Source organism: Rattus norvegicus, chromosome X (assembly GCF_021556685.1).
Source record: "Rattus norvegicus strain SHRSP/BbbUtx chromosome X, alternate assembly SHRSP_T2T, whole genome shotgun sequence".
Classification (NCBI taxonomy): domain Eukaryota; kingdom Metazoa; phylum Chordata; class Mammalia; order Rodentia; family Muridae; genus Rattus; species Rattus norvegicus.
The window spans coordinates 107,361,894-107,377,987 of NC_141554.1; the positions used below are offsets into that span (position 1 = coordinate 107,361,894).

The following is a 16,094-nucleotide window of genomic DNA, read 5'->3' on the forward strand; positions in this document are numbered from 1 at the left end:
TTAATGTTTTCCTGTGTTTCCCTAAGGGAGTTCTTCACGTCTTTCTTGAAGTCCTCCAGCATCATGATCAAATATGATTTTGAAACTAGATCTTGCTTTTCTGGTGTGTTTGGATATTCCATGTTTGTTTTGGTGGGAGAATTGGGCTCCGATGATGCCATGTAGTCTTGGTTTCTGTTGCTTGGGTTCCTGTGCTTGCCTCTCGCCATCAGATTATCTCTAGTGTTACTTTGTTCTGCTATTTCTGACAGTGGCTAGACTGTCCTATAACCCTGTGTGTCAGGAGTGCTGTAGACCTGTTTTCCTCTCTTTCAGTCAGTTATGGGGACAGAGTGTTCTGCTTTCGGGCGTGTAGTTTTTCCTCTCTACAGGTCTTCAGCTGTTCCTGTGGGCCTGTGTCTTGAGTTCACCAGGCAGCTTTCTTGCAGCAGAAAGGTTGGTCTTACCTGTGGTCCCGAGGCTCAAGTTCGCTCGTGGGGTGCTGCCCACGGGCTCTCTGCAGCGGCAGCAACCAGGAAGATATGTGCCGCCCCTTCCGGGAGCTTCAGTGCACCAGGGTTCCAGATGCCCTTTGGTGTTTTCCTCTGGCGTCCGAGATGTGTATGCAGAGTGCAGTCTCTTCTGGTTTCCCAGGCGTGTCTGCCTCTCTGTGGGTTTAGCTCTCCCTCCCACGGGATTTGGGTGCAGAGAACTGTTTATCCGGTCTGTTTCCTTCAGGTTCCAGCGGTGTCTCAGGCAGGGGTCCTGCCGCTCCTGGGCCCTCCCCCACGGGAGCCCAGAGGCCTTATACCGTTTCCTCTTGGGCCAGGGATGTGGGCAGGGGTGGGCAGTGTTGGTGGTCTCTTCCGCTCTGCAGCCTTAGGAGTGCCCACCTGACCAGGCGGTGAGGTCTGGGGTCTGGCCAGGGCCTAGTTCTTGATGTACTCAGAAAAAGTAGCCATTATTTTTTTTTTTTTACTTTTATTTGTGCCCTTATCTTTAATAGTTTCTTCTACTGGCTTTACATTTGGTTTGTGGTTGCTTTGTTGTTTTTTGTTTTTTGTTTTTTTTGTTTTTTTTTTTTTTTTGGTTCTTTTTTTCAGAGCTGGGGACCGAACCCAGGGCCTTGTGCTTCCTAGGCAAGCGCTCTACCACTGAGCTAAATCCCCAACCCCGGTTGCTTTGTTTTTAATTATTATTTTTTGAAACTGTGTTGCGTATAGCTCGCCAGTGTGTCCTTAAACTTGCATCTTTCTTCTCAATTCCAGAACAAAACCATGAGAAATTTTCTCTCCAAGTAAAGGAGAGAGATATGAGTTCTTTCCAAGAAGTTTCTGGAAACAAGAACCTTTATGATGAATTTCATCTGGACACAGTTTTACCACCACAACTCCAGGACAATGATGGAAACATGCAGATAATGGACGCCAATGGGGACCCTCAAATGTTATAGTAAGTAAAAGGGCAGCTGGCTTGCATGTAGTATCCCTTGGGATTGTACAACTTTCTCACTCTGCAATTTTTCTCTTATTTCAATAAAAAGTGAGCAGCAATTGAAGTCCTCCTTGGAGAGCCTAGAGAGGTGATTATCAGTAAATTAAGACTAGTCTTTTTTTAGTAGACTGTGTGGCAATTCCAAAATTTATAAATTACTCTTTCTATCAATTTTTCCACAACAGCTCTTATACCTTCAGTGTCAAAGAAGATTGTGGTACAACATATTCAGCATGCCAAGAGAAAACTCTTTCTGATGAAGAAATGAACAGAAGCATACTGGGTGAAGTCTTTGAGAGGTGGTTCAAGATCACGGTGAGTGTACTCATTGGTGAGTAATGTACAAGGGTGCTGTTACTTTGATCACATCTCAGGATAGATTCAGAAAAACGAAGAAAAAGACAACAGTCTGGATATAAGAAGGCAAGGTCACAGGAGAAGGGCAAAGGTGGATATTACTATAGAGAACGTAGAAAGCTCCCCAGCAGTTATCTCATCGCCATTCAAACTTACAAGTTTTTGACAGCTGACAGCTGTGAAATCTTTCCATAGAGCTAGGTAAATAGTTTAGAATCACCTGGAAGCTTCTAAAAGTGACAGAAGTTTTGATGGACTGGGTTTTACTATTTAAAATATAAACATTGAAATACAGGAAAAGGATAATTAGGAAATCCACCCCACCCACCCCACCCAGAAAGAAAGAAACTTGGGAAGGAGAGAAAGAGAAGGGAAGGAAGGAAAGAAAATGTGTCAATTGTCTCCGCATAACACGTCTTTCCAAAGGGGAGGTCAGGATAAAACAGTCTATTTGATTTGTTGTCTTAATGTCATGTTCGTTTTCCCTCTTATTCCTTATTTTTGCCCCCAGATTCCAAATGGGAAAAAGTACAACAAGATGTGGTTAATAAATTTACTCCAGAGTTATTGCAGTATGGGCTTCACACCAGTTGATGTAAGAGATAAACACTGAACCCCAATGTGTCCGCGCAGGGGATAGGGGGAGGCCAGGGTCCCTGCAGGATGCTGGCCTCCAGCACCATCTCTGTTGCCTTTATTCTTTATAGTTCCAGTACATCAGAAACGGTATCCAATTCTTTGTTCAAAGTACCAAAACTGCTGTTGAACTGATGAATATAAACTACCAGATAAGTGACGAGGAGAACAAAAAGGTTGGTGTTGGGAGAATTTTTTAACTACCTTTTTTGCATACGTGGGGCCTGGCCAGAGATGAGTCTGTTTCTGGGGCAGGAAGTCCTGATATTTATCTTACCCTTCCTTCACACAGATTTCTATCTATGTGAATTCATCTAGTGAGCCTGCATCTGTACACTATAAGTTAACAGCAGCACAAATGCACAGCCTAAAGGTAAGGCAGACTTATGACACATTGTTTCTGTTTCCCAATATCTCCCTTTTGCCTCCAACTCAATGAAGTCCCTGTCACTAATACCCCCAGAGCCTCAGAGCTACTCTCTCCACTTCTATTTCTGCAGCTGAGCATGAAGAAACGATATGATGTCTCTAAGAAAGCTCTGTACCTCGGAAAGCTTCGCTTTGACCAAGGTATGACGGACAGCCATAAATGTAGGTCACCAGTTTTCCTGGGAGGAAGACAATGGCAACCTTTGAAGGGGTCTGCACTGCTACTGGTACAGATAGACCTCCCTATGACTGCTAATTGCTTTCTGTCCACTTCTTGAAGACTTGATGGATCATGGAATTGACATGTTTCTGAACAGAAGAAGCTGCATGACTGCTGCCCTTCAAATCATCCAAGAGAATTTCCCCGAGGTGAGGCAGTATATCCAGTGATGATATTTGGGTGGAGGTCCAGAAGGGATGCAGTACAGGGAGCTTTGTCTCTTACGAAGTACATAGTAATGACCATGCTAAATCTTACTTCCATAAGCTGTTGTCCTTGAACGTGAGCAACAACAAAATATACTGGCTAGATGGCCTGTCGGAATTAATAGAGAAAGCCCCTCACGTCAAGACTCTCAACCTTTCAAGAAATTTGGTAAGCTGAGATTTGAGTTGCATGTGGAAGGCAGTGCACACTCTGGCGTGTGGCTGCTAGAGAAAAGAAAATTGCCTGTGTGAGGATGGGAGTTATAGATGCTAGGTTCTACATCTGTCTTTGCCTGGAACACCTTTACCAGTTCTGTCATTTTCCTCAGCTAAGAACAGCATGGGAACTGGAGAAGATAAGAGGGCTGAATCTGGAACAGCTGTGGCTAGAAGGGAATCCCTTGTGCAGCACCTTCCCAGACCATTCTTCTTACGTAAGGTACATCCCTGCTAACACTTCCTTCCCCTCATGGATGCCATACCCCCAGAGTGGTCTGAGAGACTCTCTGGGAGGAGGCAGCCCTGGTCTTCTGGGAGGACCACAGAGCCTGCTCTCTCCCCCGTCTCTGTACTCTGGACTTTGCTCACAGGCTTCCTTTGCAACTAACCTGTCTGCCCCACCTCACCTAGCATGGGTTGTGTTTCACATGCGTGAGTTTTCAGCCTCCTCCAGAAGGCCCTCCTGAGCATCTCATCAGCACCAGGCCTCCTTCCCAGTCCTGAGAGGAGCCTTCCTTCCAATCTTGTTCCTGAACGCTCCCCTCATCCGTCTCAGGATGCCCAAGAGGTTGTCCTGCTCCAACTGAGGGCTGAGGTCCTGGGCGTGATGTTGACCTGGACATCACTTCCTCTAGACTACTACTGGGATCTCTGTCTTCCTTTCGATTGGAGGACCTCTGCTCTCTAGATCAGGAATCCCAGAGTGGGCCGTGACTGGGGAGCTGAAGGCTTCCTGGAGCAGGAGGGAAGGGGAGAAGCAGAAGAGGTTGAGGAGAAAGAAGCCCCTGGCTTCCTAGAAGCCTCTGTCCCTCCCTCCTTCCCTTCTTACCTATGGACCAATATCTCTTGCTCATCGTCCTGCCTAGCATATAAGAGGAGCCTTGAGCATCCTAAAACAAGCAACTTGATTCCTTGGAGAAGACTCACACTCATATAGGCACAGGCCCACATAGTCTTCAGAAGAGAACAAAGTGATCATAATGGAGTTCATAGACCTCCATCCATGCTGAGCTAGGAACTCACTCATCACTTCTGCTTCTGGACAATGGCTCTTGCCTTCAGGGATGCTCTTCATCCCCAGATCACTCAGTAACATTATAGGCCTGCATGTTCTCCCAGCCTCAGTATGGTGCATGCTTTCATTCCTACTTTGGGTCCCTGGGCTAGACAGGCAGGAATGAAGAAAAAGGCAGCAGTGGGGGAGCCCTTTCCCCTGTGTTACACTATCATGTTGTCGAAAGCTAGACAGAATATCTCCTATTCCCTTTGCTTTGTGTCCTCTGTCTCTTTTGCCTTTACACTCTTATGTATCTCTCATATTTGTTCCACCATCCCTCCCTTACCATCCATTTCTGTCACCATCTACAATTCCTCTGTCATTTCCTTCTTGCTTCCTAAGCTGTACCTTTCTCAACTCCATTTTTCATTATGCCAAAGAATCCTGGACACCTGACAAGGTCACAGTGCTCTTGTAACAACCGTCTCTGGAAGGAGAGCGTCTTGAGGAAGAGGAGGGAGTCAGGGAGAGGAAGACACCCTGGATACTGGGCTGCCAGTATGTCTGGCTTCTTGGGGCGAGTGCAGTGTGGGTGGGAGCTACCCAGGCATTGGAAGCAGATAAAGAGAGGGAGGAGAATAAGAAGGAGAACCACAAGCAGGCAGGGGCAAGGGACTACTACTAGGGCTTGAATTGTCTGTGACTTTTTTTTCCACAGTGCGATTCTGAACTATTTTCCGGAGTTGTCACACTTAGTAAGTTCCCGCCTTCATCATTTCTCTTCTCCTTCAAACACAAGACCTCCATCCCTGCTCCCAAGCCCTGTGTGTCTTGCTAGAAAACATGTGTGCTCCAGGCTATTATCCGCTTAAAATGTCATTTATTCTTGAAAGAAAGAAAAAAAACATGAATATTTTCCTTAGGGAAAAATATCCTATAAGCACAGAAAGGAGGAAAGAGGAGAGAGGGAAGGGAGATATCTTGCAGATGTCCACTGTAATCTCACAGCCCACGGGATTTCCTGCGCCATTTCACACCTGTCTCTTATTCTTGTTCCAAAGCCTTCTTTACCTCCTTGGGCATCATATGTCATGTCCCCCATCTGTGCCCCTAATATCTTACTTCCTGCAGGATGGCAGGAAATTATTCCCAACAATTGACATTAACACCTTGGAAATAATAAAACCACGCAAGGTGAGGAGTGACCATCAAGATTCAAGAAGTTGCAAGGGAGGTTTCTCGTCAACCAACTCGTTTAAAAGAATCTTCCATTTCAGGAAAGCTACAAAGGATCTGAGTGTCTGAAGAATCTGCTCGTGCAATTTATGCTTCAGTGAGTTGCCCCAAGAACAAGAGAACGTAGAAGACTGGGCTGGGTGGGGCTCTCACTGCATAAGTTTGCATGTAAGAATTCTCAGGTATCATTTGGGATTTGTGTCAGACATAGCCTGTCTCCTTTGGTGCACTTCCCACAGGTATTACTTGATCTATGACTATGGTGATCGACACAGTCTCCTAAACGCTTACCATGCAAATGCCTGCTTCTCCCTGGCCATCACTTTCAACTCCGATAAGGCAGACATGTGAGTATGCCACCTGAAGCTTTATTTTGGAACAGAAAGCTCTACCCCTAACATGCACAGTGGTGAAACCACCCAGAATGACACAAATACCCCCCAGTTCCTCTTTTGTTTTTCTAGGAGCAGCTTAGAAGACTACCTCAAAGATAATAGGAATATGAAGATGCTGACGAACTCCTGTAAGGATGTAATGAAATGATTAAGGAGGCAATAAAATAGTACAAGGACCAATGGGTATGATACCTGCTATCTTTGCTTCTCTATACAGTTTTGCGGATGCAGCTGCTGAAGCACAAAAAATATAACATCGTGACCTGCCTCCATGAACTGCCAAAAACACAGCATGATTTAAATTCCTATGTAGTAGACATTTGTGTCCAGACAGTGAGTACCTGCTTATTCCTGTAGGCATGACCAGAAAGGTACAAGTAAGTAACAACTGTTAGAAGAATAATCAAAACCTTAGTTTACCATTTTCTTCCTTTCAGGAAAAAATGATCTGCTTCTCTGTCAATGGAGTATTCAAGGAAGGTAAGTGTAAAAATCTCTTTTTAGGGAGCTTTTGGGGTTCTTTTCTCATGGAAAAAGTCCCTACCAGAGCATTCCCAGCCTCATTCTCATATTCTTTCTTTCCTTCTGTCTACTCTTCCCTTCTTCCCCTTCTCCTTTTCTCCCCTTCTCCCACTCCCCTCTCTCCCTCTGTTCCCTCTTCATTTTCTTCTCTTTACTACGGATTCATTGTTTCCCACATGTTTTACACCCTGCACAGTTCCGGCATTAGCACTATAAAGCTTGGTTTCTCTCATTCCAAGTACATATTACTGAACTATGACCTGCAAACCCTTCAGTTTCCACATCTCCCAAATGCAGTTGATAATAGCCATTCCTTGTGCACCTAGGAAATAGGAATAAAGTGGACTAATCTATCAAGGAAACTGGGCTATACTAAGAAGCCCTATCATGGAAAACTGAGTATTTCTATTATTAGCTGCTATATGCCTGGATCTTCCTCCTGACTCTCTGTAAATTGTCCCATTCTGGCTTCCTTCTGGGTGATACAGTGTCCGGTCTGACTCTCATTGTGGAACGCTGCGTGAGGTTTTAAATCATATGCAACTCCAATATTTTGTTTTGTTTTGTTTCCTCGCATTTCATTTTGTTTGCTTGTTGCCATTGAAGTGGAAGGAAAGTCTTGGGGAAGTGTTCGGGCCTTCACCCGGACATTCATCTTAACTCCTGACAGGCATTTCAGGTGAGGACTATGTTGTGAGTGGATCTAGAAATACCATTTCAGCCTTGGGCTGCATTCATACACTCTTGAGAGATTCTTACTACTATAAAGTACAGACAGGTAGCTCTAATAACTAGTCTTGGTAAGTGATTAGGAGCATGGCCTTATTGGCTTTTTTTTTTTACAGTAATCAGCTGTGTGACCTTGGCCAAGTTATAAGTCCTCTGTGAGTCAGTGGTCTCTGAAATTGTGCAAGTGGCCACTTCTTTTGGAAAGGGTAAACAAAGTAGAGTTAAATTTAGAATTTAATGAAGGTGGTAGGAGATCTCTCCAAAGGTAGTCAATCCCCTGGCAGGGGAAATGCACATTAATCAGCTAATGAGACATGAAAATAAAGTAAGGGTTTGTTCAAAAAGCCACCTTTCTTCCAGACTGTGCATTGTGAACGATGAGATGATTTTGAGGAATGCCAACCCTGCAGAGGCAAGGAAGGCCTTCTCTACCACTAGGCCCACAGTATCCTACACCCAGAGTTGCTGGAACACCCACACTGATCTAAAGTGAGTTCTGGGAATTGCTGGCAATAATATTATTTGAAAGAAGTAGAGCTTTAATAGAAATTTACAACTATTCAGATGTGAGTAAAGCCAAACTGTGGACCGTTTTTTTAATTGCATTAATTTTATAGTGACATGATAATGAATTTTTAAACAAATTTCCATTTGCAGTATCATGAATAAGAAATATACCCAGGGATATACTTAGCAAAGAAGTGAGAAAGCATTGCAGAAATAAATAAAACTTAAACAATTTTTTAAATGGATGGGTATCTTTTGTTCCTGAACTACAACACTTAAAAATATTATGAGAGCAAAACACCTTAATTTTTGTCCATACTGTATGCCCATATAAACCATATCATAATCTTAAACCACTGAATTTTAAAACTCAAATGAAAGTAAAGTGAACCCATAATAAAAACATAATCTTGAAAATGAGGAAGATAGAAAACTCAGTGCACTATTACTAGAAACTTACATTAAAGTATAAGGAAAAATAACCCAAATGCTACAGATACATAGAAAAATTGATAAAGTACAAGTCCAAAAATATAAAAATATGTATTTCACATTGATAAATAATCGGTTTTCAAGCCAAGTACTAAAGATACCAAAAAGGAAATGAAAAGTGAATCCACTGAAGCAGAAATATTTTCATATGTTGGATAAAGGGCTTGTATCTAAGATAGAAGACAAATTCTTAGAATTTGATAACAAAAGGACCTATACCATTTAAAATAATTAACTACATTTATTTATATTTTGTATATGCAGGTTATGTGGAATGCGTGAAGGTTGTAGGACAACTTGCTGAAGTCAATACTCTCTTTCCACCAGGATCTAGTGGATGAAATTCTGGTTGTCAGACTTGGTGGCAGCACCTTTTGCCTGCTATCTTTGTTAAATTTTCCATTGCTGTGATAAGACACCATAACCAAAAGAAACTTGAATAGGGACAGGTTTATTTCAGCTTGCAATGTGGTTACGCTCCAAAAGTGAGGGAACTCAGGGTTGTTTGTAACTCAAGGCAGAAACCTGGAGGCAGCATCTGAAGCAAAGGCAATGGAGGGGTGCTGCCAACTAGCTTTCACCTCATGACTTATTTAACCAGTTTTCTCAGATCACTCAGGACCACCAGCCCAGAGGTGGTACCAACCACTTTGAGCTGGGCCCTACACATCAATCATCACATCAAGAAAATGCAGGTCATGTGTAGTATTGCAAGCTTTTAGTTCTAGCACTTGAGTGGCAGAGACAGTTGATGCTGAGTTCAAAGCCACCTGGTCTACATAGGGAGTTGCAAGCCAGCCAGGACTACAATGTGAGACTTCGAAGAAACAACAAAATCAAGATAAATCTAAGCTTTGTAATGCATGTATATAGTTGTAGCACTTAGTAAATAGAGAAAGGAGCAACAGGAGCGGGGAGAAAGAAATTTAATTACTTTCTTTTCTCTGACTCAGGCCTCTCATTGGACAGGAGAGAGGCTTGGAATTCCTTGACTCCCCCCCCCCCCCAAGTCAAAGAGAAGAGGAGAGGAGTGGAGAGGAGAGAGGGGAGGTGAGGGGAGGGGAAGAGAAGAGAGAAAAGGAAAGGAAAAAAGAAAGACAGGAAGGAATGAAGGAAGGAAGAAGAAAAGGCACAGACTGGATGAAGCTGAAGAAGGCTGCACCACTACTTTATTGTTATTCTTAGTTTTTATACTTTCTCAGGATAATTGATCACATGAATTTCTAAGCATTTTTATGGTCCATAAGTTCATAGTAAGTTTAGGGCAATTGTTCTTGTCATAGATTGATACAGTTTAAGGAGTTACAGCAGATTTGTGTACATGTCTTTCCATTAAGACTAGTACCCGACAAAACATTCATTTTCTTTTTCTGGCTCCATAAGTTCACTATAAGTTTAAAGCAATAATTTTTATATAGTAAGTTAGCACAGTTTTGTCAAGAGAAAAATCACCTGCCATGTATCTTATTATTTTGAATTCTTGTATAGATAGACTAGTCCATCATTTATTTTCTGTCCATGCACCTACAATAAATTGCCATTCCCAGTTTATGACATTTAGTTACCAGACAGTGGCTTCACTCCTAACCTAGAAGGAATGTTTTCCTTGATTGTAAATTTGTTCCATACCTGCTTCTTTTCCTTGTGCAATTAGCCCATGACATATGAAGATTTACAGAGCTCTTTTTGTAACTTTTATTTTATAGAAAGTTTGAGATTACTTGTATCGATTTAGGAATTCTATAAAATCATTATCAGTAATTATGAAATCAATTCATTTATTCAGTATTATTATAGAAAGTACATCTTCATGTTGATTCTGCAGGAAAATTGCCCAGTAGGGTGGGTAGATGCCCAGGAGTCATTAGGCTATGTAATAATGACATGAAATGTATATCAGCAGCAAGAAGCAATCTGTGATAAAGTCTCTGAGGACCGTGCATCTCAGAGTGTACCTATCACAGCCATGCAAAATGGTGGGCTATCTCCAGAAAAATCACTTGCTTGCCATAGCCTTTCCTAAATGGCTTCTGACAGTAAGGATTTGTTTATTCTATTTACGAACACATCCCAGAAAATGAGTAGCATAGGTTAAACAACATAGCATGCTGTTCTGGTTAAGATGAGAAAAATGTTCTGAAATTAGATGATTGTGACAGTTGTATAATATTTTCAATATATAGAAAACTACTGAATTGTACACTATAAAATAGTAAATTCTAGGATGTGGCTAATATCCTATTTTAAAAGCAATGGGAGATTTTTTATTTTTTTAATTTCTATTTGTTATTTCTTGATCTTCTCTTTTAATGGCTAAGGATTAAGGCCCATTGTTCTTAGGCATGACCCTATGGTTTTTGCTTCGAATCCTGGGCATAAGTGGTGACAGACAGTGTGAGTTCTACCAGATCTTCCTTTACTATTACAATAGTGCTATAATTCTGGCACACACGGCCCAGCAATGATTACCATAGGTTAATTAGTGGTGCTTTGTGGTCAGTGTATCTTTCTTGTTGTAGTAATGGAGGTTACATGTTCTTCTCCCACCCCAGGTATTGTAAGAACAAGTGGAAATGCATCAGAGAGGATGAAGCCCTCTTTACATTCCAGGTGAGGCCTAGGAATCAAAGGAGTAAAAGATGAAAGTGTTCTTGGGCCTTCAGCAAGATGGGACCCTAGTCTCTGGGGATGGAACTCAGGGTATGAGGCTTTTCTAATATCCTAACTCTTTTCCTTTAGAGTGAGGAAAGATCCTCAAGTGAATTCTTCAGATACAAGTTCTGAAAGGAGCCCTTGGAAATTATCTTCCTCTTCATCCACATTATTGTTTGTTTGTTTCTTTCTAAGTCATTCACCTGGCCAGAATTAGAGGTCAGGTAACCAAGAAATTAAATATACATAGGCCATGTAATAACCACTCACAGGGCCAATTGCTTTATATATACCACCCATGAAGAGGATTTGTGCTCCCATAATAAAAAGCATGCTGAATCTTGTGTCCTGAATCGCACTTTTCCTGCTACATGGGAATCAAGGCCTAAGGGCCCTGTGTATCCAAACTTTCATCATATTCAACTACCAGGCTTGCTTCCATAGAAACTTGTAAATAACACATGATACTTACAAGTGATTAGCCTTTGGAGACCAGGAAATCTCTGAAGACCCTCTATCTGGACAGGCTTGTCAGAAACATACATGTGATGAGATTAGTGAGTCTGTGAAGAAGGGAAAGATGGTAAGAGGGCACACACTTTACTTCATTCTGACCATCTGAATGTATGCCTTGATGCGTTTTATGACTTGCACAAAAGTTGGTGGCAAGGAGGCCTTTTCGTAGCTCCCTGTGCTTCCATTTCTCTTCCTGCCTCCTCCCTTTCTGGAAGTTGCTATGCAGAAAGTGTTACAACTGCTAGCCCCAGCTGGGGAGCAGGAGGGTCAGCCTGTCTGACTCTTACATTGCTCACAGAGCAGATATAGTGTGCTCCATGCCCATGTTCTTGAGATAGTGCCATCAAACTCCTGTTTTCACAGCAGAGGCACACATTCTTGCTCTGGGGCCAGGTCTGTGGACCTTTCACAAAGAGCAGCAATTAGTAGTTCTGAATTCCAGGCAGGTGGTAAATGGGAACTCTGAAAAATCTGTTTCCCAAAACATGGATTTTCTCTAATTGTGTAATCCATGTACTTTAGACAACAAACCGTCCGGTTTTTTTTTTTTTGTTTTTTGTTTTTGTTTTTGTTTTTTTTGAAATTTAACTAATAGTGGCACAGAGTTTTCAAATTATAGATGCGTAAACGATGAGACAGATGCTGTACCATCAGTTGGCAAGCTACATCTTCAGTTGGTTGTGCTTAACGTAATTTCCTATCAATTGCCATTTGAAGTTCTTCTTTTCACTTTTAAGAGTTTTAAAATGTGTGACTTATTTAAAATGAAGAAATGTTTCAGTATGGAATTTACACACACACACACACACACACACACACACACACTTTGTTTGATCCTTTTCCCTTAACCCACTGTGTTGGTCTGCTCTTCTCCAAAATAGCCCCCTTCTGTTTTCATGCTACATGTAAACATTAAAGTATTACCTTTACTGCCCCCTTCCCTTCCCTCCACTAAGACCAGTTTTTATTCTCCCTTGGTCTCCTTTCTAGTTTGCAGACATATGCTTACAACTGTACATGTATACATACGCATATGTAAAAATTAAGGACTCAGGCCCACCTATAAGATAAAATTCTATATTTTACTTTCTGAATCTAAATTACATTGCTTAATATAATAATTTTAAATTCTCCACTACTATGGTTTATGTTCAGTGGTCATATTATTAAACCTGAGTACTCATATTTATTTCTGTGCCCAACTTCATCTGAGAAACTTCTTATGGTCATGGTAGAAGCTAATACAGAAGCCCATAACCGGCCAGAATGCTAAGAAAATGTAAGGCCAGGAGAGTCAGATGATGGGAAGATATACAACAGAAAGACATCTTCTTGACATAACAAACCATTACAATAATGAACTTATTGCAGCTGTAATTATAAGTCCCAGTCTAGGTTAGCCCCATCGACATGCTGTTATGAGTGGAGGGGTTCCATGAAGCACGATCACTCCCTGAGAGACTGTTGGCAGTTCATGGTTGTTGAAAGATTATTTTTTTAATTCCGAAAGCTGTCTCCTCAATCTGATGGTACTTTACTCTGCTTTAAAAGATATGTTTAATTTCACAGAACCCTATTTGCCAATTTTGATGTTTTCTATGATAATAAAATCTGTATTGGGAACCCTTTGCCTATGTTTCCCTTTACTTAAACATTAAGGACTTCCTGTATGTATGCCTCTAACAGTGTTAAAGTTCAGATCTTACATGAAAGTCTTTCGTGCATTTGGAGGGTTTTTGGTGAAGGGCACTATGATCTAGTTTTGTTCTTACACATATGGAAATGAAGCTTTCCCACCATTATTTGTTAAAGAGGCTGCTTTTTCTTTATCAAAAACTAGGTGTTAGGGGAAATCTGAGCAGTGGAATGAAGCCACCCCCATGGTGCCCCCTCTGCCCTTGTCCTACAGGTAAAAGAAGATACACACACACACACACACAAAATTTTTTTGAGATGGTGTTTCAGGTAGATGGCATGGGCCTTGACCTTACTATGTAGCTGAAGATGGCCTTGAACTCCTGACCCTCTGCCTCAGCCATGCCTGACAAGGACATCTGATTGTTTTTGTTTCAAGTCTGGTTTCATTTGCTTCACTGCCAGGCTCACTGTGTGTACCATCTTATTTGTACTCCAGCAACCCGAAGATTCCATGTAACTTATGTATGCGCATGAATACTTTAAATGCCAACATTTTCAATAATTTGATAAAGTCTTTGTAGTCAGTCAAAAAAAAAACTAGGTGTTTCTGTCTGTGAAGGTTTATGCCTGTATTCTATAATGTATTTGGATTTTTACCCCCTATTACCCTCTCATACCCCTCCAACTTTTGTGCTACACCTGTTCTTTCCAACAACTTCTCAATCCTACTTTCAAATACTTTGCTATTGTTATTTGGGGGTCTGTTTGGTTTTCTTTTGTGACTCACTAAATATAATTAGTGTTGCTTGCATTGGTTCAGTGGGGAGGCTATTAACCATCCCATCAGCATGTTAGTAATGGCTACAACACCAGATGTAATGACTCCTTCTCCCCCAGCATGTAATTACCACCGTTAGTTCCTCGGAGAGCTATGATACTGCAAATGCTTCTGACTATTTACAGTGGAATACATATTGATCTTATTTCGTGCTCTTCTTCAGTCTGAAACCACAGCCGCTTTGACTTCATAGGTGAAATAGCCACACCACATGCGGAAGACAGAGTTTACCCTACAAACCAGCATTTATTTTCTTTCCACTAGCATTTTTGCAATGCTCCTTTGGAACCTTGGAAGGGAAATACAGATGTTCCATTTAGAGATGAGTGGTCAGCAGTCAGTTATTTTCAGCTTTTTGACCACTTACAAGTTTCCACGTTGTCACCCATTGCAAACAGAGCTGCTTCTTCATTTTTTGTTTTCTTTTCTTCCTTCCTTCCATTCATTCATTGTTTTATTTTGCGAGACAGTATTTCTCTGTGTCACAGCTCTGGCTGTCCTGGACTTGCTCTGTATACCAGCCTGGCCTCGAACTCACAGAGAATTCTCCTGCCCCTGCCTCCGAACATGCAGGGATTAAAGATGTTTGCTACCATTGCCAGGCTAAACAAGGATGAGAGAAGCACAACATATGGGTATAAATGTAAATGTTTATCCCTTTAATCAAAGCACTATGGAGGCAGGCACAGTTCTGAGTCTGTGGCCAGGCCTGGTCTATATATCAAGTTCCAGACTAGCCAGGTCTACAGAATGAGATGCTTATCTAAAACCAAAATCAAAACAAAATCCACACATACCCATAAATCACCGTGATCCTATTCAGCAAGACAACTTCCTCAGTATGTGTAGAAACTTCCTCCTTTGCACCCATGACTTTGTTAACTCTGGAATATTGACCTGTATTACAGTACCAGGCATGAATTATCTCCTGTGAAATGGGTTTTAAAAACAATTAAAGTAGTTCATTCCCCAAGTAGTTGTCATTCTGATATTGCAACATTAGGTAAATATTTTCTGACATGCCAATAATGTAGTTCACAGAGTTCACAGCTTTCTAAGATCATTCATAGCTTTTCTTTCTCCAGTAGCCTAAAACACCCTTGGGTACTATGAAAGGTAGACAAGTGATAGGGAGCTTTTTGTAAGGCTCGATGTGAGTCTTAACTACCGGGAGACCCCTCCCAAGTGAGACATGAGAATGGTGTTCAATGCAAAAGCAAGAGATTTATTTTTCCAGCACATCAGGGTTGAACCTCAATCAGCCCCTCATGGCAAGTGACTAGAAGGTGACCCTGAATGGCTATAACAAGCAGTTTTTATACTCTTTAGGGGTACAAGTTACATCAGCAAGGTTACAGTTTAAACTTAGTGGTTAAGCATATTGACCTTTGAATCTGTTGGCTAGCAAGCATATGACATGCATTCAAACTCTACCTGGGACCAGAGGGTCAGGTGACAGTACATTTTGCAGGAGCTCCTCCTGAAAACTGTGGGTGGAGAATGGAATTTGGCCTAATCTTGACCTGAGGCAGTGGGTGTAAGGCTGGGGAAAGCCTCTAGGGTCCTTCATCTTCCCCTTTTTTCTTGTACAAGTTCCAATCTTGGAGCTACACTCGGGGGTCTCTGGTGACTAACTCATATTCTTCAGGTCCTGTCCTCAGGGTCTTATACTGTTGGTGCAGGACCATCAGCTGTACTGTACCTATTCTCTCTTTTATGAAGGCCATAAGCTTGTTCAATATGCAGAGTCCAAAGGTCAACAATAGAACAATTTGGGGTCTTAACAAGGTGATTATGAGGGTGATTAGCCAAGGGGACGAGTTAAACCAAGATTTGAACTAGCCCTGACTCTGATCTCCCCCCCCCTCTTCCTCTCCTCTCCTCTCCTCTCCTCTCCTCTCCTCTCCTCTCCTCTCTCTCTACCATTTGGCTAGCTGTTCTACTGTCTCTCTGGCTAAAGACCTAAGGTCTATTACATATACCTTAACCTCTTACTCAGATAAGCTTCTTATCCCCTAAATGAGTCCCTTTG

At 41.9% G+C, this 16,094-nt stretch overlaps 1 protein-coding gene across 1 annotated transcript in view; it reads left to right on the forward strand.

Moving 5' to 3' along the window:
• Window positions 1-11,421, forward strand: part of Nxf5 (nuclear RNA export factor 5) — a 59,426-nt gene extending 48,005 nt beyond the window's left edge. The window contains exons 2-22 of the mRNA XM_087601001.1: window positions 1,248-1,431; window positions 1,523-1,561; window positions 1,659-1,788; window positions 2,342-2,425; window positions 2,538-2,642; window positions 2,759-2,839; window positions 2,967-3,036; window positions 3,176-3,264; window positions 3,383-3,490; window positions 3,651-3,760; window positions 5,256-5,292; window positions 5,669-5,731; window positions 5,815-5,870; window positions 6,013-6,120; window positions 6,238-6,296; window positions 6,386-6,501; window positions 6,606-6,648; window positions 7,297-7,369; window positions 7,780-7,908; window positions 10,971-11,028; window positions 11,158-11,421. Of these exons, the coding sequence (XP_087457127.1) occupies window positions 1,248-1,431; window positions 1,523-1,561; window positions 1,659-1,788; window positions 2,342-2,425; window positions 2,538-2,642; window positions 2,759-2,839; window positions 2,967-3,036; window positions 3,176-3,264; window positions 3,383-3,490; window positions 3,651-3,760; window positions 5,256-5,292; window positions 5,669-5,731; window positions 5,815-5,870; window positions 6,013-6,120; window positions 6,238-6,296; window positions 6,386-6,501; window positions 6,606-6,648; window positions 7,297-7,369; window positions 7,780-7,908; window positions 10,971-11,028; window positions 11,158-11,202 (1,787 nt within the window). The 3' untranslated portion in view covers window positions 11,203-11,421. The remainder of the gene's footprint in view (window positions 1-1,247; window positions 1,432-1,522; window positions 1,562-1,658; window positions 1,789-2,341; window positions 2,426-2,537; window positions 2,643-2,758; window positions 2,840-2,966; window positions 3,037-3,175; window positions 3,265-3,382; window positions 3,491-3,650; window positions 3,761-5,255; window positions 5,293-5,668; window positions 5,732-5,814; window positions 5,871-6,012; window positions 6,121-6,237; window positions 6,297-6,385; window positions 6,502-6,605; window positions 6,649-7,296; window positions 7,370-7,779; window positions 7,909-10,970; window positions 11,029-11,157) is intronic.
• Window positions 11,422-16,094: the final 4,673 nt, after the last annotated feature.